At 43.3% G+C, this 26,437-nt stretch overlaps 1 protein-coding gene and 1 long non-coding RNA gene across 5 annotated transcripts; one reads left to right on the forward strand and one right to left on the reverse strand.

Annotated features, from left to right (window-relative positions):
- The first annotated feature begins 865 nt into the window (after nt 1-865).
- On the forward strand, nt 866-21,012 carry LOC106538109 (myelin-associated glycoprotein). Of its 4 annotated transcripts, XM_087728443.1 has the most exons (9): nt 866-966; nt 7,498-7,683; nt 8,029-8,403; nt 9,050-9,343; nt 10,666-10,938; nt 13,958-14,248; nt 15,640-15,739; nt 18,334-18,514; nt 19,881-21,012. In XM_087728443.1, the coding sequence occupies exons 2-9, from the start codon at nt 7,641-7,643 to the stop codon at nt 20,022-20,024; spliced, it is 1,701 nt and encodes a 566-aa protein (XP_087584569.1). In that variant the 5' UTR covers nt 866-966; nt 7,498-7,640; the 3' UTR covers nt 20,025-21,012. The 4 variants fall into 4 exon arrangements, with proteins under 4 accessions (XP_087584569.1, XP_087584567.1, XP_087584568.1 ...); XM_087728441.1 differs by lacking the exon at nt 866-966 and having other exon boundaries at nt 5,892-7,683; nt 10,666-10,929; XM_087728442.1 differs by lacking the exon at nt 866-966 and having other exon boundaries at nt 5,894-7,683; nt 8,056-8,403.
- Nucleotides 21,013-21,708: 696 nt separating this feature from the next.
- On the reverse strand, nt 21,709-24,701 carry LOC106538108 (uncharacterized). The gene is made up of 3 exons (XR_015698407.1): nt 24,530-24,701; nt 23,071-23,133; nt 21,709-22,022 (listed from the first exon to the last, which is right to left on the reverse strand). It is a non-coding gene; the product is annotated as an uncharacterized LOC106538108 (long non-coding RNA).
- Between the last annotated feature and the right edge of the window lie 1,736 nt (nt 24,702-26,437).

Below are 26,437 nucleotides of genomic sequence, written 5' to 3' on the forward strand. Positions count from 1 at the left end.
TCCTTCTTTATCATTATCTTCTTCTTTTTCTTCTTCTTCTTCTTCTTCCTCCTCCTCCTCCTCCTCCTCCTCCTCCTCCTTCTTCTTCTTCTTCTTCTTTTCTTTTTCTCCTCCTCCTCCTCCTTCTAGTTCTTTTTCTTTTTCTTTTTCTTTTTTCTTCTTTTCTTCTTCTTTTCTTTTTCTCCTCCTCCTCCTCCTCCTCCTCCTTCTTCTAGTTCTTCTTCTTCTTCTTCTTCTTCTTCTCCTCCTCCTCCTCCTCCTCCTCCTTCTCCTTCTTCTTCTTCTTTCTTCTTTTCTTCTTCTTTTCCTCCTCCTCCTCCTCCTCCTTTTTCTTCCTCTTCCTCCTCCTCTTTATCATCATCTTCTTCCTCCTCCTCCTTCTTTATCATTATCTTCCTCCTCCGCCTCCTTCTTTTCTTCTTCTTCTTTTCCTCCTCCTCCTCTCATCATCCTCTATCATCTCTCCCACTAATAGATCTAGGATGGAACAGATCAAATCCCACGTTGCAGGATCGAGATTCGAAAGCTCTCCTAAGAACAGTAGGAATGCCACCCAGAGTCGCTTTTTGTGAGATGGGGGCGGCCACATAAACGTGATAAATACATAAATAAACAACACAGGCCCTTCGAGAAACAAAAGCAAGAAGGCAGGGATGTTGCTTTTCAACTTGGCTTGCAATTCCGAAGCAGCAGGTAGCGGACAAGAGGTAGCTGGGCTGGGATGCTGAAGCGGAGAACGGCAGCTCAGCAAAAAACTTGGCAAGGTCCTGGGCGCGCGCGAGAGAGAGGATTATTTATAGTTGACAAGCGCGGGGAGAGGACGCGGGGGGGGGGAGAGCGAGGGGGGCGGGATGGAGCGGTAAACAGGCTGTCAGAGAGCAGAAGAAATAGAGCATGAAGAAGCCGCTGGTCCCGGCGCAGGTGCTGATGGGGGGGAGCGGCTGGGGTCCCCCCGCCTTGTGACAGGTGAGCCCCTCTGGGACAGCTCGGGGACGGGGAGGGGGAATCTGGGAGTAGGGAGAGGCATTTAAGAACGGAACCAAGATGGGAAGCCGGAGAGGGGGGGGGGAGGAAGAACTATTGTTAGTTCACTCATAGCTGAAAGGGGAATTGGGAGGGGGGAGGAAAGAAGGTTGGGCTCATGCCCCCCCCCTCCTATGAATTGCCCTCCATCCTACTTCAGCAGAAGGCATCTCTCCGCTAATTGGGGCACGGAGCCATACCTGCAAATCTGAACCGACTGCAGGGCTCCAGCAGAGAGAAGGACTCTACCACGTTCTCATGGTATACAACCTGAAGTTAATAGATTCTAGAAAGTATATCTGCTTTGCTGCTCCATCAGTTTTAGACAGCTGGGAAGGAATCCTGTCCCCCCCCTCCCTTTAGGTGGATCCCTGGCAGTCTTCCACAGATAAGGGGACCATCCAGGATTCTATGCAGATTGTCAGTCATTCCGGTCCGAGGTTTTCCTGGAGGTGCTTTTTTCAAGAGGCAACTGAACTTTTTGGATTTTTTAAAAAGAGGTTTCACTTCTCCTCCAAGAAGCTTCTTCAGTTCGGACTGGATCCTTCCATTCCCCACCATCCAGTCAGAAATGAAGAAGCTTCCTGGATGAGAGGCGAAACATCTCCAAAGGGGGGGGGGGAAGCCAGATAGTCCAGTTGCCTCTTGAGAAAAGCAACTTTGGGACAACATTCCCAGGGATAACAGATCCCAACCAAATTCTGAATTTTATATATATAGCACAGGTTCGAATCCCAGTAAGGGTATGGCTAGCTGATGAGAGCTAAATAGCTTGAAATAGATCTATACTAGTCTCCCTTTATTTATTTATCAGCACAAATATAACACAAAATGTGTAACAAAGGCAACAGTAAAAATATTGGGTTTTGTCGTGATGGACTCTTGTGACGAGCCAATTGACAGATAATGGGAGCCGTTAGCTTCCTCCCACAATTGGGGCTTACCAGGGGTTGTGACACTATATATCTATATATCTATATATCTATATATCTATATATCTATATATCTATATATCTATATATCTATATATCTATATATCTATATATCTATATATCTATATATCTATATATCTATATATCTATATATCTCTATCTCTATCTCTATCTCTATCTCTATCTCTATCTCTATCTCTATCTCTATCTCTATCGATAGATAGATAGATAGATAGATAGATAGATAGATAGATAGATAGATAGATAGATAGATAGATAGATAGATAGATAGATATTGAAAGCTGGTGGTGGTGAGTCAGTCACTCTGTTGGGCTAATGTGCTAGAAACTTTTTTATTCCTGATATTAGATGGCACATTAAATAGTTTTAAGAGATCAGTCAGTCGATGTTTTATCTGCCTGTGCACCTGCAATAATTTTGAAAAACCCCCTTAAGAGAAAGCCCATTAGAGAAGAGGTTTTTCTGATTTGCAAGTGGTTGAGAACCACAATGTATTTCCCAAAGCAATAACCTTGTGCACAAAAACCCCAAACCCAAGAAAATATACATAGGATTTTATCGGGGTGGGGATACTCCTGGAATAATCTCTGGCCTCAGGCGTGGAGTTCCACTGGAAACATTTTCCTTTGAGTTTTTTTAAATAGTTTATTTGTGCATTTTCATTTAACATACACCAGTGCTTTGTGAACAGTGTGTTGTCTGGGTCAATTGCTTATATAATAATGTTTTCCCAGTTCCTAATTTCTACCTCGGTTACCCAACAATTTATAAAAGAAATCCCATATTTGAACGAACTCCATATCTTCCGCTTCTTTTATCCTTAATGTCAGTCTATCCATTTCTGCGCAATCTAATATCTTTTTAATTACATCTTTTTCTCTCGGTGTTTCCTCATTTCCCCAATGCTGTACAAATATAATTCTTGCTGCCCCCAAAACATGCAACATGAAATACAAATTCACCTTATAATAATTTTTTCTGGTACTATATTTAACAAAAATATGAACTTAAATGCAAGGCTAATCTCTATCAACCATATCAACCACGATACCTTCTGAACCTTAGAAAGAAAACGGCTGTTAGTACCTTGTTTTCCCGAAAATAAGACCTCCCCGGATAATAAGCCCAATCGGGCTTTTGAGCTCATGTGCTAAAATAAGCCCTCCCCTGAAAATAACCCCCCCCCAAAATATTGCAACACAGCAGCAACCATGAGGTGACCACGCTTGCTGCCTCATGAACCTCAAAAATCATAAGACCTCCCCAAAAATAAGGCCAAGTGCTTATTTTGGGGGGTCAAAATAAAATAAGATCCTGTCTTATTTCCGGGGAAACATGGTAGCAAGGTTATAGGTTTGGCCTAAGTGTCACTGGAGGCATTTCATATGGTCAAAATATTCTGTACAGGCTGGGAGCAGCCTCAGAATCCATTTTCTTTAGCATGTATGTAAAATCTTGACAAATTCTGGAGATTACGAGTTGTTCCAGTCCTTTCCAAGGTCTCCAGACTTAGTAGAAATTTGCAGTTTTTTCATGGCTCGTTTAACTATACAGTATAGTATAATATAGTATTAGCATTAGCATTAGCATGTGTAGTGTAAAGTAGAGTAGAGTAGAGTAGTAGAGTAGTAAAGTAGAGTAGAGTAGAGTAGAGTAGAGTAGAGTAGAGTAGAGTAGAATAGAATAGAATAGAATAGAATAGAATAGAATAGAATAGAATAATTTATTGGCCAAGTGTGATTGGTCACACAAGGAATTTGTCTTTGGTGCAGAAGCTCTCAGTGTACATAAAAGAAAAGATACATTGGTCACAAATCATAAGGTACAACACTGAATGATAATCACAGGGTACAAATAAACAATCAAATCATACTAGGAAACAATCAATATAAATTGTAAAGATACAAGCAACGCAGTTTCAGTCATACAGTCATAAATGGGAGGAGATGGGTGATAGGAATGATGAGGAGATTAATAGTAATAGTAATGCAGCCTTAGTGGATGGTTTGACAGCGTTGAGGGAATGATTGACATATCATAAAATGATAAGTTTATTGATAAATCACAGTGGTTGGATTCTTGAGTTTACAAACCATAGTGGCTGGATTCAAAGGATCCACACTTGAGTTGAAGGCAAACAACTCATATCGAACCTTAAAGCAATGAAAAAACTTCTGTTACCTTGGCTGAAGTGATCAACTGACAGAAAAATAGGGATGGAGAGCCTATAGAAGAGTGAGCACCAGCTGTGCTTTATGTGGGCACATTGAGAAATGAACTAATGAGGTGGGGCCCTCCCCCGCACTGCCCTTTCTGTTCAGACACAGACTTCAACAGATAATTAGATAATGGTTAGGCATCATCAGAGAGAGAGAGAGAGAGAGAGAGACAGACGAGAGAGACAGAGACAGAGAGAGAGGCAGAAGCAGAGAGAGAGAGAGGCAGAGAGACAGTGTGTGTGAGAGAGAGGCAGAGAGGCAGAGACAGAAGGAGAGAGAGACAGAGAGAGACAGAGAGAGAGAGGGAGAAACAGAGAGAGAGAGGCAGAGAGACAGAGACAGAGACAGAAACAGAGAGAGAGAGAGAGGCAGAGAGACAGCGTGTGTGAGAGAGAGGCAGAGAGACAGAGACAGAAGGAGAGAGAGAGAGAGACAGAGAGAGACAGAGAGAGGCAGAAGCAGAGAGAGAGAGAGGCAGAGAGGCAGATACAGAAGGAGAGAGAGACAGAGAGACAGAGAGAGAGGCAGAAGCAGAGAGAGAGAGAGGCAGAGAGAGAAGGAGAGAGAGACAGAGAGAGACACAGAGAGAGGCAGAAGCAGAGAGAGAGAGAGAGGAAGAGAGACAGAGACAGAGACCGAAACAGAGAGAGAGAGAGGGAGAGGGAGAGGCAGAGAGACAGTGTGTGTGAGAGAGAGGCAGAGAGAGACAGAGAGAGAGGCAGAAGCAGAGAGCGGGGGGCAGAGAGACAGAGACAGAGACAGACAGACAGACAGAGACAGAAACAGAGAGAGAAAGAGAGAGAGGCAGAGAGACAGTGAGAGAGAGGAAGAGGCAGAGAGACAGAGACAGAAGGAGAGAGAGAGAGAGGGAGAGAGAGGGAGAGAGAGAGAGAGAGAGAGAGAGAGAGAGAGAGAGAGAGAGAGAGAGAGAGAGAGAGAGAGAGAGAGATGGGAAAGCAAAGGTCCAGCTTTTGTGCTGCAAGCAATTTCCATGCACAATGATCATTAGCAAATTGACAATTGTGTCCAGAGCCTGGAGCTGAAACAAAATTTCACATGCTTTTGAAATGTGTCGCATTCGGAAGCCAAACTGTTGCTGCTGATGATGTTTCTTTGCTTGTTTTTCAGAGAGGGAAAAGGCCTTTGGCCAAATGCCCTGCTTAAAATTAGCACCAGGAATTGAATTTTGCCACCAACCAACTTTTTCCCACCAAACTAGCACATCAAACCAGCATCGAGACCCTGAGCAAACAAATGAAGCCAACACAATGACCAATGCCCTTCAAAAGAAAAAAAAAATGTCAGTCAAAATTTGTGGGTTATGTCGTGGTCATCTGGATGTTTGCAACCCATTTTTGGTGGCCATAATTTATGCGGGATGATATTTTGGTCCCCTTGTTTTAAATAGGGCTGGTCAAAAGAGGTACTGAAATGACACATCAGGTCAAGATCCTCAGGCTAGGTGAGATGAAAAGTCACATGAGTCTCAACAGCAGAGAGAAATGTTATCCCTCCAGTGCAGGCTGAAAGCTGGTGGCTGATATTAATATTGTACTTTACAGTAGAATTCATTATAGTTACCATTCTGGGTTATATGCTGTTTTTCAGCCTACTTGTTCTTGTTTTTATGATCCTGTACCGTCTGCCATATGGTAATAGTTTAAAAAAAAGGGTGCTCAGGATGAGATGGATTTTTAAGAATGCTTTGAACATTTTTAAGGGAGCGATAAAGCTCTTCCGAGGAGGGGAGAAGGCAACCAATGATCCTCTGGGCAATGACGTTTAACCCTCTGGAGTGCTGTCCGATCTGCCACTGTGCAATTGGCAAACCATGCACAGCTGCAGTGTGGGTGTCCCAAATATCACGCAGAATTAAATCAGAGTCCAAGGCAGAGCTATCCTTAAAGTTCCAATTTAATAAAACAGACGTTTTGGCATCGTACTATGGAATCCCAATTCCGCAGAGCTTCCTGGGACTCCAACCAATTAAAAGTTCATGATCTTGTCCCCACACCCACAAATCCATCACATGGTCCAATCTTCTCTTTCCACGCTGGCATCTCCACCCAGCTGGTTCCGGTCAGGTGCCAAGGTGCGGAGACAAAGAATAATCTTGAGCTTCTAGGAAGGAATATTTTATTTTGAAAACAACACATTCTACCCCTTGCTATTCCCCCCTTAATGAATCCGCATACTAAAGATGAAGCTAGAAGAGAGAGTGTGGCAAGCTAAAGATTCTTAAAGGAACCGCTGTAGGCCTAACAGTGGGGTTATTTTGAGTTTCTTTCTCACTCTTTCCCTTTCCCCAGACCAGCTGATCTTTCCTCCTCCCTTAACAGTTCATTGCTCCCTTCTCAAGTCCAAGTCTGCCGTTTTTCACCCCCAGGTTAGACTACTCATCACTCATCTAGCAGCCTTAGCTAAAGGATAAAGAAGCATTACTCATCAGGAAACCACAACTATTGACCATAGTCCACATTTCATGCACAGGGGAGGAAATGGCCTTTAAAAACATGCTGTCCTCCTAATGAGTCACCATCACATCCTTTGGTTCAGAAGGTGTGGTGATCCCTTTGCACCTTAGCAATGGAAGGGAGAGAGTATCACCTTAAATGTGATCTTTAGTGGCCAAATATCTCAGGGCAGTTTAAGTGGCCATCAAAAGCAAGAGAACAAGTGCTGGGATGGGTGATCATTGTGAGAATAATCATGTCTCAAGTTAATAATCCCTCCATTTCGTTGGTCCTAGGAGGACATCAACAGTGGAATATCAGAGAGAAGTTAGTGAAGGTAAAAATTTGTCCCAGCATTTTTCATTGCCTGGTCAAGAGATTCCTTGATCACTTTTGCTTTCCATCAAAGAAGCTTTGTTGAGTTGGGTTGGGTTAGAGAAGAGGGATGGGGTAGTCTCTTGCCATTTCTTGCAAGAATCCTTTCTCCCACTTTCATCAGATTAGAAGCTCGATGGTGTTTCAACACTAATATATGTTTAAGCAACATATATTAGTGCTTTTTTTTAATGGCAGAGATGATGGAGGCTTTCAACATTCTTGATGTGGCAGAAACCCAACAGACAAAGCTTATTCACCCAACTCCGCCCTCCCTTTGTGGAGAGTTAGTCCTTCTGTTGGTGGTTCAAGCCTTACATGGTTCTACAACTTTCAGACAACCGAATTTTCTTTTTCATCTGCAATGTCTTTCAAGAATGCACGGAATTTTGTTCTCAGTATTTGGCCATCATCAATATTTAAAACAATCTTCTACTAAGGTCTCAATTTTGGTTTCTGATTCATCTCCTTCAGCTTTTCAACTTTTTTTCTCATCCAATCCATTTTTCTCATTGGGGAGTTCGATTGCGCATGACAGAGAAGACCGGGACAAGGAGTTGCCATTCCCCACCCTTGGGGCAATCTCCAGGTTGCAACCGTCAAAGAGACTTTGCAACATGAAACCGTCCAACGAATATCTCCCTCTGACGTTTCTCCTAGGTAAGTTATGTAATAAAGCATCAGGACAAAGTGGTCTTCTTGATGGGGCTGCTGGGGAACATAAGTGGCCATCATGTTTAGGTCCTGCTTGAAGGATTCCAGAAACATTGACTATTGTGTCCACCAAATGGTGGAGTAGACAGATGTTTGATCTGTTCTAGCAGGATGCTTCCTTTACTATGCATCCCAACTTCCCCAACTTGTCTAGAATCAGAAGAACTAAGATACATCACAATTAGTTCCCTTCAGATGATGAGGGCTGTTCTTCAAGGGCCATGGGGTATCTGAGCTCCAGGTGGAATCCCTCTCCTTTTTTTTATCCTCCCCTCCCCAACTTTTCTCCAGTTCTCTTTGACAGCCCTATCTCTGCAGCCTGGAGTTCCATCCTGCCCAACTCCATCCAAGCCTTAAAAGGATCCTGTGTGGTCATCCCGTGTTCCTTCACCGTCCCAGATTCATGGGATTCTCAGGACATCAGTGTGGCTTGGTACCAGTATCATTTCTGGAACTACCCTAAAATCTACAACAGCAAAACGCTAATCGATGTCCTTCCAGCCTACCAGGGACGAACGGAAGTGGTGGGAAATCTGCAAAAGGGCAACTGTACTCTCAGCATCAATCCAGTAGAGATGGAGGATGCCATGAAATATTACGTTTGGATCAACCCTGACTTGGTCAATCATCCCTTTTATGATGTCACTGTCAAGGTAGACGTAACAGGTTAGTGTATCTTTGGGTCAAGATCTCCTCTGAGGATGGAAATATTTTTCTTTTTGGGATGTTGCATAAATAGCTGGATTTTGCTCCTATTCATTTGAAGAACAGGGAGAGGCTGTGGCCAGAGAGACTTTTGCAGAAGTTTCACCTGTGTTCCAATTGCATTTGTTCTTTGCCTTGGTCATTTTGTCGGTGGCTGTTGCAATTTGCTATATAATGAGCTGTTTTTGAAAAGCATTCAAAAACTACAACCCTAGCAATGATGGGCAAGCCTTGCTCTGCATTGTAATACCCTTCTACACAGTGGTGGGATTCAGCCAGTTCGCTCCTATTCGGGAGAACCGGTTGTTAACTTTCTAAGCAGTTCGGAGAACCGGTTGTTGGAAGAAATCTCATTTCTTTAAAGTAGGATTACATCATCTGTTGCTAAGCGGGGGTGATTGTTAGATGAGTTGCACCTGAAAAGGTGACCTGCAAGATCAAAAGGTGAAGACTGGGGTATAAGTCACTTTTTTTTCAGCGTCGTTGTAACTTTGAACAGTGGCTAAACAAGTGGTCCTAAGTCAAGGACCATCTGTAGTAATCCTGGCTGAATGGTAAGTGTCTCCACTCATCCTACTCATTTGGTTCTCTTTTGGTGCCATCTCAGATGTCCCTAACCAGCTGGAGTTGAGTGATCTGGGACTAGTGACCGAAGGCGATCCCACCCAAGTGTCTTGTTCAGTCTTGCACACCTGTCCTTTGTCTCCACCGATCCTCACCTGGAACCTAGGCAAAAACAAGGCTGTCACAATCCAAGAATATTTGACAGGTGGATCCTGGCGGACGGAATCGACTTTTAACTACATCCCTTCCCACGAAGACCATGGCAGACATTTGCGATGCACTGCAACATTTCCAAACAAGCAACAGATTTACAGTGGGATCAACCTGAATATTCAGTGTAAGTGTCCCAGCTCAGCCTTGGAAATGTCATCTGATCTGCTCTGTTTTATTCTGAAATGCCTGTGATATGTATCAATGTATGTATTTTCCAGAAGCTTGGAAGCTGTAGGGGAATTCAAGAGTTTGGAGTCTGGAACATTAGTGTTGCCTCTGCCAATGCTGTTGATTGGGTCTAACATCTGTTAGGAGATTCTCAGTCAAAGTCTCAACTCTGTTAAGTTTGTCTTGGGAAGCAGTGGTGGGATCCAGCCAGTTCGCACCTATTCGGGAGAACCGCTTGTTAACTTTCTAAGCAGTTCGGAGAACCGGTTGTTGGAAGAAATCTCATCTTGTTTTTTTTCCACTTTACAGGGCTAATCCTGTAAGGAAGGCAGGAAGGAAACATTCTGGTGTTGTTTCTAGCCTAATCTTTATCGCCCTGCTTACAGAAACTGCCTCTCATGTTAACATTGTAACAGCTTATTGCATTGTAACAGCTAAGGGTGGGGGAAACCCCACCAACCCTGTTCCTTTGTTTCTGACCTTTCAAGCGGGTTGGCTCCTCATGTTGACTGAATGAGGGAGAGAAGAGTCTTCCTCTGACATCTTGCTTGGAGGTTTTTTTTTAAAATGCAGGATCCAATTTAGGCCAAGAGATCTTCCAAGCTGTTGGACTCCTGCTGGAGCCCATCCTCAGTCATGGAACTTCTCTGCGTTCTCTGGACTGTTCTGGTGCGATATTACGTGGTTGTTGGGTGTAGCTTTTTAGATGGACGTCCACTGGTGGGTTTCAATTTTTTTTAGAACCTCTTCTGTAGGTGTGGCCTGCTTTGTGGTGGTGCTATCGGGTGCCGTCGGCCAGACAGTATCAGCTAGCGACCCCCAGGGGGAGAGCCTTCTCTGTGGGAGCGCCTTCCCTCTGGAATGAGCTGCCCCCAGAGCTTCGTATAATCCCCGACCTCCGGTCCTTCCAACGCGCCCTAAAAAGTTGGATTTTCCAGCAAGCCAGCCTGGTCTGAACAAAACAAAACAAATTATTGATTATTGTTAATTTTAATTGAATTTTTTTAATGTTATTGTTAATCTTAATTGGGTTTGTTTTGGATATTCTATTTATTTATTTTTTAACTTTTGTAATATGTGTTTTTTTTAATGTTGTACGCCTCCCTGAGTCCTTGGGAGAAGGGCGGCATATAAATCCAATAAACCAAACCAAACCAAACATTGAATACTATTTTTGATCTGGGGGCAGGGAAAGAGGGGAAGAAGATGGCCACGTTTGGAGGTGCGATGAGCCCAGCCTGTACAAACCTCCTTCCCTTCTGATTTTCTCTCTCTCAGATCCTCCCAAAAATGCGACCATCTTGATCATTGGGAATCGAAGGCTGAAAGAAGGAGACGAGGTGACTCTCAGATGTGAGAGCCGCGGAAACCCACCACCCATCAGCTACCACTGGTTCTTCGGGCCACAAAAGGCACCCCTGAAGGTAGCAGGGAGTGGTCCCGAGGTGAAGCTGAAGGACATCCAGAGAGACTTGGAGCCCTACCATTGCGCGGCAGAAAATGATGTTGGCATGGGGGAGGACTCGCCACCTGCTTACCTAAGTGTGGAGTGTGAGAGGACAATTTCATGTTTTCTCTTTTCAGGGCTTTTGTGTTTCTCGTCTAGCCTCTTCGGAGGCCGGGCTGGGCTGGGTGACAGCTCGCTTGCCCGCAGACAGGGCAAGCCATAGATGCGCCATCACGGTTCTAAGCTCCATTAAACACTTCTCTATATAGATGTTTGACTTGAACAGGAACCATTTCATTCCTTTTTCTTCCTGTCTGCTGCTCTTCTTCCCTTAGTAGTTGTAACAGGCACATATTTGCGTAGTCTGGCCTCTTGTTCTCCCCCACACACATCAGTGGTGGGTTTCAAAAAATTTTCAAACCTACTCTGTGGGTGTGGCCTCCTTTGTGGGAGTGGCTTGCCAGACATGTGACCTGGTGGGAGTGGCTTGCCAGCCATGTGTTCTCTCTCTCTCTCTCTCTCTCTCTCTCTCTCTCTCTCCTTCCTTTTGTCTCTCTGTCCCTTTTTCCTTTTTTTCTTTCATCTCTCTCTCACTTTTTCTTTTTTTCTTTTTTTCTTTCTTCCTCTCTCTGTGTGAGTATCTCTCTCTCTCTCTCTCTCTCTCTTTCTCTCTCTCTCTCCTTCCTTTTGTCTCTCTGTCCTTTTTTCCTTTTTTCCTTTCATCTCTCTCTCACTTTTTCTTTTTTTCTTTTTTTCTTTCTTCCTCTCTCTGTGTGAGTATCTCTCTCTCTCTCTCTCTCTTTCTCTCTCTCTCTCCTTCCTTTTGTCTCTTTGTCCTTTTTTCCTTTTTTTCTTTCATCTCTCTCTCACTTTTTCTTTTTTCTTTTTTTCTTTCTTCCTTTTCTCTTTCTCTCTCTGTGTGAGTATCTCTCTCTCTCTCTCTCTCTCTCTCTCTCTCTCTCTCTCTCTCTCTCTCTCTCTCTCTCTCTCTCTCTCTCACTCTGTGTGTGTGTGTGTGTGTGTCAGTGGTGGGTTTCAAAATTTTTTGGACCCTCTTCTGTAGGTGTGGCCTGCTTTCTGGTAGAACCTCTTCTAACCAGTTCAATAGATTTGACGAACCAGTCCTACCAAACTGGTGCGAACTGGTAGGAACCCACCTCTGCTCCACACCCTACAGATACTGATGCTCATAAGTAAGGATAAGTATAATCTTTATTGTCGTGGTACTTAAATACAACGAAATTGGTTTTAGCCTCACTGGTGCAAAATTATAGTGGAAAGGGGAAAAAAGAAAGAAAAAACTAGCATGTGCGTGGAGTGATTCTGGTTGTATTTAAAAGTTTGACAGCCCAAGGATAGAAACTATCTTTAAAACCTATTTGTTCGGCTGGCTATACTTTGATGTCTTCTGCCCGATGGTAGAAATGCAAAGGAATACTGACCAGCGTGTGAATCATCTCTGAGTATCTTCCTTACTCTGCTAAAGCAGCAATGCTAAGATAGGCTGCATTTTTAAGCTAACTAGATCTAAATCTGCTTACCTTTCTTTTCTTTTTTTTTTGAGAATAGCCAAAATCAGCATGGTGCTGCCACCTACTGTGGCAAGAGGCAATGTGGCTTTTTGTAAAAAAGAGTAGAATTAAGGGCATATTTCACCATGTTGGAGAGGGGTAGACTCCCAATCAAATTAATGTCACGTTTAACCTTTAATATGCAGTAAAAAAAAAACCAGTAAATGCCTAACGCAGTCTGGAATACACATGAGAGAAATGCTATAATGGGTAAAGATGCTGAGGATTTCACAGGAAAAGCGTTTCACAGGCTGACAAGCTACAACTATATTGCCAGAAGTATTCGCTCACCCATCCACATAATCGGAAGCAGTTGTAAGCAAATATTTTGGCAATATAGTGTATTTCCAGACACATTTTTAATTGACAGTCTATTTCAGTGATGGCTAAACTAAACTTCCGGTTTGCCCATTGCGCTGTCTTTTTCCCCTCCCCAGGCTTCAGGAAAGCCTCCGGAACCTGGAGAAGGTGAAAAATGACCCAACCGGAAGTTCGTTCCCAAACTTCCAGTTGGACCGTTGAGCCATTTTTTGCCCTCCCCAGACTCCTGAAGCCTGGGAAGGGTGAAAACAGCCTTCTCTGGCCCTCTGGAAGACTGAAAATCAGCTGGCCAGCACCTGAGCTGAGGGCTGCCATGCCAGCAATTTCTTGTGCCACCTGTAGGTTCGCCATCACAAGTCAATTTTGCACCCATGATTAATGAATGCTCAATATGTTCAGCATAAAAACTTTGCAAGCTCAACCCATGATGTAAACATGCCACGGCAGAATATTGCCTAGAGGTAGTCCTTGACTTACAACTGGTAGCTTATAGACCGTTCCAAGTTATGGTGGACTTATCTGGGGGGGGGGACTTTTGGGTTCCAAATTTCATTATCACAAGACCACACTTCAAGCGCTCAGCAACCAGGTTGCCTTGGAAGTCATTTGCAGGATCAGATTCCTGCAGCCATTGTCAAGCGCCGGGAAAATCAGGAGATTCAGGCAGTTCAAATGACTGTAAAGATCTATTGCAGTCTTAAGCTCTCTACATGAATCTGAACTACTAACAGTCAAAGGAAATTAGCGGGAGATAAGAAAGGCATTCAAGGATTTCTTGTAGGCACGCAGGAACTCGTGACTGATGGCACATTTGACTCCTCCTGCGGGCTCTGCCTGGTCATCTCCTATAGCCACCTGACTGCGTTTTATGACAGTTTACTTCCAGTTTTTGGCAAAAGTGCCCCATAGCAAACCATGAGCTTGCTTTTAATGACCACAGCTTTCACTTAACGGCCACAATGCTCACTTAACAACTGCTACAAAAAAGGTTGTGAAATATTTTTAACAATCCTTAATCAAGTTTGGGCTGCAAATTTTCTTCTTTATGCCTATTCCGTGGTGTTTTTTTGCTGTGCCCATGAGCGCTCTCTATAGGGCAATTTGAGGAACATCACCACAACAGGACAACTTGGAGATATGGAGCTATGGCTCAAATCCAAGTGACACCAGCCTAGCATGATGCTTTCTCCTTTCTTTGCAACAAATCCTTGTGTGTATTTTTTTTTTAAAGACAAGCCAGTGATTTGGCCTGAAAGCAACTGTACTATCTCAAGAACCGAAGAGATTATCACCTGTTACTGTGTGGCAGAGGGAAACCCCCCTCCGAGGATTGAATGGAATCTTCTAAACCTGACCATTCCTGGAGAATTCAATAGCTCCGAAGTGCAAGCAGTCTTGAACTCTTGGGAACAAACCATTGTTGGCATCCTGAGGGTGCTCGGATCTAACTTTACCCAGATAACTTGCAAGGCCACCAATCAGCATGGGGAAAGCTACATCACCTTGCCCACCATCAAGGCAGGTAAGGCTAAGGAAGATTAAACCAGAGATATCTGTGGAGATGTAGAGATGGACTAGAAAGCAATGGGCAACAGTTTCCCTACTGTTCCAAAGAAAACTATATGGACATATAAGGGACCAGCCTGAGTAGCATAGTGGTTAAGATGATGGACTAGGAGCAGCTTCAAGCTCTCCCTCTCTCTCCCTCTCTCTTCCTCTCTTTCCCTCCCCCCTCTCTCTCTTCCTCTCCTTCTCTCTCTCTCCTTCTCTCTCTCCCCCTCTCTCTCCTTCTCTCTCTCTTCCTCTCCTTTTCTCTCTCTCCTTCTCCCAACCAGCATCTCCTCCCCAGATAGTGATTGGGTAGAAGACCTCAGAAGTTATAACTACAATTTGAATATTGAAATGAAGAAGTTTGTGATAATCTATTTTATCAAGGAATATCTCTTCTTCTTCTTCTTCTTCTTCTTCTTCTTCTTCTTCTTCTTCTTCTTCTTCTTCTTCTTCTTCTTCTTCTCCTCTCCTCTCTCCTCTCTCCTCTCTCCTCTCTCCTCTCTCTCTCTCTCTCTCTCCTTCTCCCAACCAGCATCTCCTCCCCAGATAGTGATTGGGTAGAAGACCTCAGAAGGTATAACTACAATTTGAACATTAAGATGAAGTTTGTGGGAATCTTTTTTATCAAGGAATATCTCCTCCTCCTCCTCCTCCTCTTCTTATAACTACAATTTGAATATTGAAATGAAGAAGTTTGTTATCAAGGAATATCTTTTCTTCTTCTTCTTCTTCTTCTTCTTCTTCTTCTTCTTCTTCTTCTTCTTCTTCTTCTTCTTCTCTCTCTCTCTCTCTCTCTCTCTCCCTCCCTCCCTCCCTCCCTCCCTCCCTCCCTCTCTCTCTCTCTCTTCCTCTCCTATTTGTAATGCTGCCTTGGAAAATACTCATAATTGGCTTCACAAGGACAGAGCATTGTTTCTCAACCGTGATAACTTTTAAGACTTCAACTCCCAGAATTCCCTACCTAGCATTTCTGGGAGTTGAAAACCACATGTCTTAAAGTTGCCAAGGTTGAGAAATACTAGGCTAGAGGATCTGCACAGGCATTCAAGGATGCCACATGGTGATGGTGTTGTTGGTGGCTCTACCAGCAAGTCTTCAGGCCAACCCACTGCAGCATAGATAGGCACTGACTAATGGTGGAAAAAAATTACAAACATCCTTTCTGGTTGTTTAAGACAAGGGTCTCCAACCTTGGCAACTTTAAGCCTGGAGGACTTCAACTTCAACAAACTGGCTGGGGAATTCTGGAATTGAAGTCCTCCAGGCTTAAAATTGCCAAGGCTGGAGACCCCCTAAGGTACGTCTGACTCACACTGCCTGTTTTGACCACTTCCTTGCCAGTGTCTCTCTCTTTTTTTGCAGGGAACCTCACCCTTTTGCTCATCGGATTTGGGGGAGCAGTTGCAGGGCTCGCCCTCTTCACCTTGCTGGGACTGTTGGTTTACAAGGTGACAGCAAGCAGGTAAGAAGCATAAAGGATCAGCCATATCTCTCGATGAAGATTCTCAGACCTTCGGGCTAAAGTGGTCTGAAGGTTGAATCACAGCAACTGGGCCAATTCTTGTTAGTGGAGACCAGTGATGGGTTTCAAATTTTTTTAGAATCTCTTCTGTAGGTGTGGCCTGCTTTGTAGGAGTGGCTTGCCGGCCATGTGACTGAGTGGGAGCGGCTTGGCAGTCATGTGACTGGGTGGGGGTGGCCAACTTGTAAAATGTGGTGAAACTCACTTAACAACACTCTTGCTTAGCAACCAAAATGTTGGCTCAGAAACTCTGGCATTTGAAGCACGCAAGTCTTAAAACTGTCAAGTTACAAGACCCTTGCACCCCAAACCCTTTAGAAAAAAAACCCCCAGGGGTGTTCAAACCTGACAGCTTTAAGACTTGTGGACTTCAACTCCCAGAATTCCTCCTCTCACTCTTCATCTTGATGATGTGCGGACGGGCGGGGAGAGGGAGCTGGAACCGGTTCTAAACGGCACTGTAGATTTGTGGAACCTCTTCTATAGAAGCGCTTAGAACTGGCAGGAACCCACCACTGGTAGAGACGTTGCACTGCTCTCCCAAGCAGCTTCTACAGTCGAAGTAAGCTAGTCTTGGGAATGTGGCAATCCCCAACAACCAAACTCAGGGCTTTTTCTCCCCCAAAATCAGTCGGACCCAACTACAGTCCTGCAGCGCAGAAGGGGTGTCCTCACTAGCATTATCCAAACATCATTGTACCGAAATAACAGTCAAGGAGCAGGCTTTATGGCCCTTCAGTCAAAGCTGGGCCAGTGCTTTCCACAGCAGCCGATGCTTTCATCAGAATGGCAAAAGTAGGGTCATCCTGTAGCTTCACACTATTTTAAAGCAAACCACTCTCCATTCACGGTGGTAGTCGGCAGAGATCCTCAAGTCATCTAGGTCATGGTTGTCCCAGAGGTGCTTTTTCAGGAGACAGCTGGACTCTCTTATTTTTCTTCTTTTTGAAGACGTTTTGCTTCTCGTCTTAATATAAATCCTTCCATCCCTCACTATCCTGTCGGAGCTGAAGAAGCTTCTTGGATAAGAAGAGAAACGTCTTCAAAAAGAAAAAAAAACCAAGACAGTCCAGTTGCCTCCTGAAAAAAATCACCTTTCATGGTGATGATGACATTATCCGTTCAGTTGTGTCCGACTCTTGGTGATTCCATGGGCCAGGTCTTTCCACGTCTTACGATCATGCATTACTTCTTCGAGTCGTTCTATGCTCTGACTGGTGTCAGCTTTGATGGTGTCCAGCCACTATATTCTTTGATGGCCTAGTTTCCTTTTACCTCTTCCAAACGTACGTGCTTTCTCCAGGGAATTCCCCCTGCGTGACTCTGCGTGATGTCATGTCCCATGTACAGAAATGACAGAGCTCAGAGCTGCTTTTATAATTTGCCTCGCCCGGACATGACTCCCCAGGACTGGGTGATGCTACAAAGATTGCAGTCAAGGAGAAAGCCAACCTAGAACTAAGGAGAAATTTCCTAACAGTCAGAACAATTAATCAGTGGAACGATTTGCCTCCAGAAGTTGTGGCTGCTCCAACACTGGAGGTTTTTAAGAAGATGTTGGATAACCTTTTGTCTGAAGTGGTGTAGGGTTTCCTGCCTAAGCAGGGGGTTGGATTAGAACAGTGTTTTTCAACCTTTTTTGTGCAAAGGCACACTTTTTTCATGAAAAAAATCACGAGGCACACCACAATTAGAAAATGTTAAAAAATTTTAACTCTGTGCCTATATTCAATATAGGCGGGTGTTTTTCCCACGGCACACCTTACACTATGTCACGGCACACTAGTGTGCCGCGGCACAGTGGTTGAAAAACACTGGATTAGAAGACCTTCAAGGAAATTTCTCCTTAGTTCTAAGGACCCAGATTGTTGGGGGCAATATGCTGACTCTGTAAACCGCTTAGAGAGGGCTGAAAGCCCTATGAAGTGGTCTATAAGTCTAACTGCTACTGTTATTGCTATTCTAAGTTGCTTCTCTCCTTGATTAGTTTCCACCCATTGCTTCTTGTCCTGCCCTCAAGGTGCTTTGGAGAATAGTTTGACTCCCTCTTCTTTGTGGCAGCCCCTGAGATATTGGAACACTGCTATCATGTCTCCTCTAGTCCTTGTTTTCATTAAACTAGACATACCCAATTCCTGCAACCGTTCCTCATATGTTTTAGCCTCCAGTCTCCTCATCATCTTTGTTGCTCTTCTCTGCACTCTTTCTAGAGTCTCCACATCTCTAGGATGTCTCCCAACTCGGATAGGCTGCTTTGTTACAAAATGCTCTAAGTCTCTAACGGCGAAATGGCCTCAATCAAACCAACCCATAGTTACTTTTGATTTATCTAGCTTGTGCTTTCAAATTTGAATATGGTTTTCCAAGCACTTATCCATCTTTTTCACTGTCCTTTCCACCTGTACTTTTGCTACTGATCCTCTCAGGTGTGTTTTACCTGCCCTACTTGGCTAGATGTTTTCCCTTCGTTGTCATTTATCTTATTCCCCTGTGATTATTTCCTTCTTTTATTTTTATGATGTTTCTTTGGCCAGTCGGAAAAAGGAGAAGAAAGAAGGGGAGCCAGAGGAAGAGCAAGAGGAAACCCCCCGGATACATGGCAACGAAGAAGAAATGATTTACCTTAACACAATAAAGCCATCTAAAGAGAATGAGGAGGAGCAACTCAACATGTGCAACAAACCCAATGTTCCAGGAAGCCAAGCTGCTGATAATGTATGAAGCAATCTTGGGGCAACTGAGAATAGCAGCCTTCTCCTGTGAAACAAGGGCTTACATAACACTTGCTAGGTGCATGAGGGACCGTAGACCCACTTACAAATATCCCTGAACTACAACTCCCAGAAGCCCAACCAACACAGCCATAGGTTAGAGTTGCAGGGAAGTTCAACCCAACAACATCTAGGTGGTCATGGATTCTCCTGGGAAGTCCCCATCCACACCTGTTAAGTTGACCCAATGGTACCCAGATATGGGGACTTTCAGTTCCCAGAACCCCAAGAAAGCATAGTCAACGATGAAAGATGACATGAGTTGTAGTTCAGCAACATCTGCAGGGATTCAAGTTGCCAACTCTTGCTGAATTGATCCGGCGGTTCCCATCCTTTTTCTTCATGTAGATCCGTGTTTTTCAAATTTGGGAACATGAAGATGTGCAGGTTTCAACTCCCAGAATTTTGCTAACTTGTGAGAGAGGGAGACGGGCAGTTCTTAAATTATCACCATCGTTTGAACGACCCCATAATCCCTTGCGGGGTGGAGTCTGGGCAAATGATGCTAGCAGAGTGTTTTAATGGCCAGATTCCCTTCCTGTTGCCAATGCAGAGTTTTGTTCGGCAGATATATTCTTGGTGTGCCCAGAGAGAGAAATATCTGCCTGGACCTAAGATGGAACCCACAGCCTCCTGATTGTGAGGCGAGAGCTCCCCCTCTAGGCCACAACTATGACAAAGGGAATAAATAAATGTGGGGAATGAAGGTTCACACATCTTAATGTTGCCAGTTTTGAAGGATACTTATGGAGTCTATTATATCAATACATAATCTGAGAACAATAACACGGTGCTCTTAAGCAGGATGGTGCACAAAATGACTTTTGCAAAAACTTAAAAATTAAATCAAAAGTATGCCAACAGTCTAGAGAGATTTGTTAATGTGACAACGTGTGGCCCCAATCATTTGTTGTGTTTTGGCATTTACTTCATGGACCAATCCTAGCATTGTCACAAACGATGGTTTGAAACTATTAGTTTTTACAGCTAAGTTGTACGGTAATTATATTTACTCCAAGAATAAATGTTGGGTAGTCCCTCTTCCACAGGAGTCTGGTACAAACAGGAATGATACAAAAATGAGGACAAATTTGCATCATGCCACAATATCATGATGCAAATCTTGTCCTTTCATATATGGGGTCCAAGTCTTATGGTATATGTCGTGGCAATATGTCATAATTTGCCATCATTCCCTCCTGCGGACCCCTCCAGATAGTCTAAAGCCCTTAAAACATAAAGTTTAACTATTTTTATTAAGTCGTTTGAACTCAAAGACTTTCCTCTGGTTTTGTTCTACATTTTTCAAGGAGTTAAGCACCAGCAAGGCCTATGAGACTATGGAGATGCCAGAAGATTATGAGAATGTATCAACAGAAAAGACCACTGGATATTTTGGGATAAGCGACTGGCAGTTCCCTTTTGGCTCTGATCAACTCTACTCCAACATCTGATCCAACATGGGCAAAAGATCTTGACAGCTCCTGTGTAACAAGTGCTTATATAACACTTGCTAGGTGCATGGGCGACCTCTGACCCTTTCACAAATACCTCTGAACTACAACTCCCAGCAGTCTAACCAACATGGCCATAGGTTAGAATTGCGGGGAGGTGCAATCCAGCAACATCTAGGTGGTCTTGGACTCTCCTGGGAAACCCCCACTCACACCTGTAGGTTCACCCAACCAGCATCTCCTCCCCAGACAGTGATTGGGTAGAAGAACCTCGGGAGGTATAACTGCAATTAGAATATTGAAATGAAGAAATTTGTGGGAATCCTTTTCTCAAGGAACATCTCTCCAAAGTCCCTGGGAAGTATTATTATTATTGTAAACTCTCCCCGCTACTAGGAACCTTCCTGCTAGAAGTAGTCCTCACTTAATGACTCTTTCAGTGATCGTGTCAAGTTACAACAGCACCGAATAAGTGGGACTAGTGACTGGTCCTTTAAGTTCTGGTCTTCGCAATGTGCTCACAATTACACACAAATCAATGGGGAAGCCAGCAGGAAATCAATGGAGACCACATGGCATTGCACGTAATAACCATATGGAAGTCACTTAACCATAGCAATGGGTGCCAATTACTATTGTTGTTACTATAGCCATCATTACATGTCCCAAGTACAGCCGTTAAGTGAGGACTAACCAGTATTTGAAAGGAAAGGCATGTTGCCTGATTAGAGCTAAATTCCCAAGGCTTTAATGGAAATATTGATAATATTAGCTCCCTTCCTGCCATATTCCTGGGGGAAATATTATTGATCACCCAAAGTACCTACCAGGTCTACTTGTTGAAACTTAGGGAATTGTAACTCTTTTACCACCATTACAACTATCCCCTTTTTTTTCTTCTGAAACTCAAAATGTTCCTTCTGTTCTGAGCCAAATGAATTAGTGGGTTTGGCTCTCGGGCTTTCAAATTATAAATTTTTGTACTTAGCATGCATTCCTGATACTTTATCAGTGTGGATTTGGAGACGGTGGGGGAAATCCTCTGGAGATTTTTATGGATGATTGCATAATTATTCCAGTTTTTAAAAAAATGCCAATCCTAGGGGATCATCATCACCTCACGGGGTTCCAGTGTCTTGAAGAGCTAATTGACCCTACACCTCACATAAAATCTGCACTACATTTGCCTTTCATGCAGATGTTTAAAGCCGAGATGCAGAACAAAAAGGAATGGATAAGGAAGAGGGTCAGGGGGGAAATTCAGCAGGTTCTGGAGAACCAGTAGCAGAAATTTTGAGTAGTTCAGAGAACCAGCAAATACCACCTCTGGCTGGCCCCAGAGTGGGGTGAGAATGGAGATTTTGCAATATCCTTCCCCTGCCATGCTCACCAAGCCATGCCCACCAAGCCACACCATGCCCACCAAACCACACCCACAGAATTGGTAGTAAAAAAAAAATGAATTTCATCACTGAATAGGGCCTATATCCTTGTTGGCTGAGTAGATTCCATGGCTTGATTCGAAATTGTATGGGTCTTTAAATACATTTCTGTTGAGTCATTCCAACCTTTAAGATCAGGCTAATCAGGTGATTTGTGGTTTGCCTTTTTTTTGGGAAGGCCAGATCTTAGGCAGGAAAATATCATCCAGAGGTAGAGAATCACAAATCCATAACAGCACATATGAGATAAAAATACGTTTAATTCTCAAGAACTGACAAGAACATCAGACAAAACAAAAACACCACATACTGTCAAACTAATAAATAAGGAGAATGTGTCAGGAGACCTGGAGATCAATGGGAAGAGGTATTTTTTGGGAGGTGGTCATTTCTACACGGGAGAAGGGTATCTCCATAGCAGAGTTGTCATCTCTCATGGACTTTGTCCTCTTCATGTCCGGCAACAGTAGCCAAAACCCTTGTTCCCACAACAGTCCCAGCAATATCTGCAGAGAGCAATGTGACTGATGTGACGCTTGGATCTTCCTAGCAATGCCTGTGGGGAGAAATAAAAAGGATTTACTTTCTGGGTGTGCACAAGTTTGGATTTCAGAAAGAGGATTTACAATGAAGATCAGAATGCAACCTATCTAGAACTACCGGTAGCCATGGCTTCCAAGGGATCTCTTTTGTTCTTATTTAACTTTTCATGACACCTGATTTGAACATGTCTAATCGAGGCTTAGAGGGATGCAGTGGCTCAGTGGCTAAGATGATGAGCTTGTTGATCAGAAAGGTTGGCAGTTCAACGGTTCGAATCCATAGTGCCGTGTAACAGAGTGAGCTCCCATTACTTGTCCCAGCTTCTGCCAACCTAGCAGTATACTAAATTCCTAGTATATCAATCCGAGTGTCTAGATTATTGATTCTTTAAAAAAAAGATCTAAAATTGGGAAAGTAACAAAAAAACCAAAACAGAATACAAGTTGCAACTGAGACTCCTATTTCCCTACAGTTGCAAATGTATAGTCATGGCTATGGTTTTCCCAGTTGCAATGTATGTCTGTGAAGGTTGGACCATTAGGAAGGCTGAGCACCAAAGAATGGAGGCCTTTGAACTCTGGTGCTAGAGAAGACTCCTGCGAGTCCCTTGGACTGCAAGGCAATCAAATGGGACAGTCCTAGAGGAGATCAACCCTGACTGCTCTTTAGAAGGCCAGATCCTGAAGATGAAACTCAAATACTTTGGCCACCTAATGAGAAGGAAGGACTCCCTGGAGAAGAGCCGCATGCTGGGTAAAGACTGAGGGCAAAAGAAGAAGGGGAGGGCGGAGAATGAGGTGGCTGACTGGAGTCACCAAAGCAGTCGGCACGAGCTTAAACAGACTCCAGAGGATGGTAGAGGACAGGAATGCCTGGAGGAACATTGTCCATGGGGTTGCAATGGGTGGGACATGACCGCAGCTCACATCAACAACACAGTTGCAAAGTTCAGAATGTAAGACTGTGAGTTTGTATTTTGAATGGATTGCACACGGAGCAAGGTCTTCTCCTTTCTGCTCACTCATGGAATATTACAAGCATTACACAGACTCTGGTCTCACCTGCAGTCCCATGCTTTCTGTTTTGTAGGTATCCACACCAGCCAAGTCTTTCTGGATATCTCTCTGCAATGAAGAGGAAACAAAAATACTTCTTTCAAGTCTTCTATTTTCAAAGAGGAAAGAAAGATTTCAAAAGTAGCCTATGTTCCCAGAATGTTGTAGACTCATTTAAAATGTAGTTAGCTAGCTTGTGGTTCAGCTTCCTGTGGGAGAGCCAGCCTCTATCTTTAGGTTATGAGCTTAAAGCCAGTTTGTTTAGACATTATATGCTGTGTGATTTTGTCAAGATTTTTGAGCTGAAGGTTAAGCAAGGTGTGTGAATTCAGCTTTCTAGGCATTAGGGGCCCAAATCTTTAAAATTAGAGAACAGGGGTATAATTCTCTCAATGCAGGGTTGGGCTGCTACAGGTTCGTCCGGGTTTGGGAGAACCCATAGCTAATGTTATGGCCGGTTCCGAGAACTTCCAAATCCCAACACTGGCTGGCCCTGCCCTGCCCACTCCACCCTGCCCCATCCCCAAATCATCTGGTGAGTTCCATAATCAAGTGACGTCATAAGAATCAACGTTTCTCTATTCTGGCCCAATATTCCAACTCCAAAGCTCCTTCAGCAGTCACCAGGACCAGCTTGTATTTTCATCTACCACCCACCACTATCCTGCTTTTGAAAAGCTTAGAATGATTAAAAGTCCATTAATTATGAGACTGGAGAATTATGCTGGAGAAGACCCCTGCGAGTCCCTTGGACTGTAAGGCGATCAAACCGGTCAGTCCTAGAGGAGATCAACCCTGACTGCTCTTTAGAAGGCCAGATCCTGAAGATGAATCTCAAAGACTTTGGCCACCTAATGAGGAGGAGGGACTCACTGGAGAAGAGCCTCATCCTGGGAAAGATGGAGGGCAAAAGAAGAAGGGGATGGCAGAGAATGAGGTGGCTGGATGGAGTCACTGAAGCAGTAGGCATGTGCTTAAATGGACTCCAGAGGATGGTAGAGGACAGGAAGGCCTGGAGGAAGATTGTGCATGGGGTCGCAATGGATCAGACAACTTTGCAACTAACAAAAACAATTATGAGACAGCTGAAAGGTACAAACATCCCAACTTTCATAACAACAATCTTTTCTCCAGCAGCCTTCATCCTTCCTGGCTTCTTATAAATACTAGAGGAAGATCTCCAGGTATATTGCTTTCCATGGGTTTTCTCAGACCAGGAAGCAAGGACTTCCAGCAAGTTTACAGAAGGATGGGAAGACAGAGAAAAGTGGAAAACCGGAAAACAAGCTTCATTGGCTAAAATGAAGCTGAAGCCTAGTTAAGGCAGCTCAAGGACATGATGAGAAGATATTAAAACTAAAGTAACAGTGAAGGGGACAAAACATCAGCTACTTCAGCAGAGAAAGAAAATGTCCAAGAAACTGGAAAGCACATTTTTGCATAACATGAATAATATTGTCCTTACCTGAATAGTGAAGGCGCAGAGGTTTCTGGTAGCAGCACTAAGTAAAACGAAGAGCACGCAGATAACTTGAAGTTTCATCTTCCTTTTTTGAGTAAGGCTGGGTCCTTACAAAATAAAAATCTTCTCTTGCTCGTTCTCTCTCTGGCATAAACCAAGATTGTGTTGTAGGCAAGTGAACACAGGAGCCACTTTTAAGGATGACAGAGTCCCTCCCCTAGTTGGGATCAACCAATGATCGGTGATCCAGGAAAGTCCACACGTGGGCAAGATAATGGCCAGCAAACAGGTCAATAGAACTTATCACATTTGAACAGTAGCGCACATCCCTCAGACCTACTGGAAAAGGAGACAAATTTCCCAACTGACGTAACATGTCTGGGTCAGTTCCATCCGCATGTGCAAAAAAACTGAATAGACCCAAGGCTGGTGTTAAGAAACCAGGAGTATATTCTGTTCCAGCTTTCATCCTTTCTTGGATTTTCCTAACCATTGCAGTAAGATTTACTGTAATTTTCTTCGCTGGGATTCAAAAATAAAACAGTCAAATCAGCACATGTCCAAAATAGGGAAATCAAGGTTTGGAACAAGCCATTCATCCACCCCAACGTTGTGCAAGAGGTCTTCTGCCAGTCAGCGAAGCAGAGGTGGAGAACTCGTGAAATCAAGTAACATCAGCAGAGAAAGAGGTTGATGTCCCAATTTTGGGACGGAAGAATGCCTGGAAAAATTAGCAGATCCAGATCTGGCCTTGAAGTTTATGCTTCCACAGGTTCTAATTCTCAACCTGACCTCAATAGATCAGAACATGCCATTTTTTAAAATCAAAGAGTTGGATTAAGTCGGATGCAATTATTTAAATATGGGTTGATCAGGCAACAAATTATCTGATCTTTTAAAAGGTGCATCCCATTTCTTGATTATTTAGGTTGTTGTAGATCACATATCATTTTAGTAGCTGCACAGACCACAATTCCCCCCACCCCCTGAATAGACATAAAACTGGACTTTTGGGAGTGGGAGGAAAGGAAGAGATTTGTAAAGGATTACCTAAAAGCTCCATTAGAAGAAGTACAACACAGAAATGAAGAATTAGTTAACACCTAAGTGTGAGTCTCACTTTCTGTTTAATCCATAAGTAAATACATGGTGTTAATGCTTCTAATTAATTCTGCTTCATAATAAAACCTGCTTTTGTTTATTCTTTTTGCTATATTGTGGTAAATAGTAGAAATTTCCAGGGAGTTAAAATGTTCCCACTGGTATGGAGGTATTGTCAGTTTTGGTCTTAGAGTTCCATTGATAGTATTCTTCTTAGTAGTAGAGATTGACCACTTTGCCCAAATTACAATAAATGTTTGAGTGGATAATTATAAAAAAAACATTAGATGAGATTTACATATAGATCGAATTTCAGTTCAGACTGAAAAGTAGCTCAGTTGCGATGAAGTTAACTTTCATGATCACCATAGTTTTAAAACTCTTATGCAGTTCTACATTTTCTTGGGAACAGACTCTGCTGAATGCAGTGAGATTTAGTTCGGAGTAACTATGTGGACATTTATACTGTATAATTTCCAGCTCATTTTTAAATTTATTTTCTGAATTACATCCTTCAAATGAGTGCTTTCTTCTCTGGAGGTCATGAAAAACTTCGACATGAAACTTTCATTTATTTGCTAGTCAAAAATAAAAGTTCAGTGGTTGAAAAATTACTCTTGCAAGCATTCAGCACACATTTTGAGCAGACTAGAGAAAGTTAGGGGAAATCTTTAACAACCACAAATTCTAAGGAATAAATACCAAATGATCAATATGTATAGTAAACTAGAGTGCATACAGTATATTGTCCCAAATTATAATATAATTTTTACAATTGCTATCACTATTGCGAACTCCATGTATTTTCAA

Source organism: Thamnophis sirtalis, unplaced genomic scaffold (assembly GCF_051295495.1).
Source record: "Thamnophis sirtalis isolate CommonGarterSnake01/CBP01778 unplaced genomic scaffold, rThaSir2_p1.2 scaffold_13, whole genome shotgun sequence".
Lineage (NCBI taxonomy): Eukaryota > Metazoa > Chordata > Lepidosauria > Squamata > Natricidae > Thamnophis > Thamnophis sirtalis.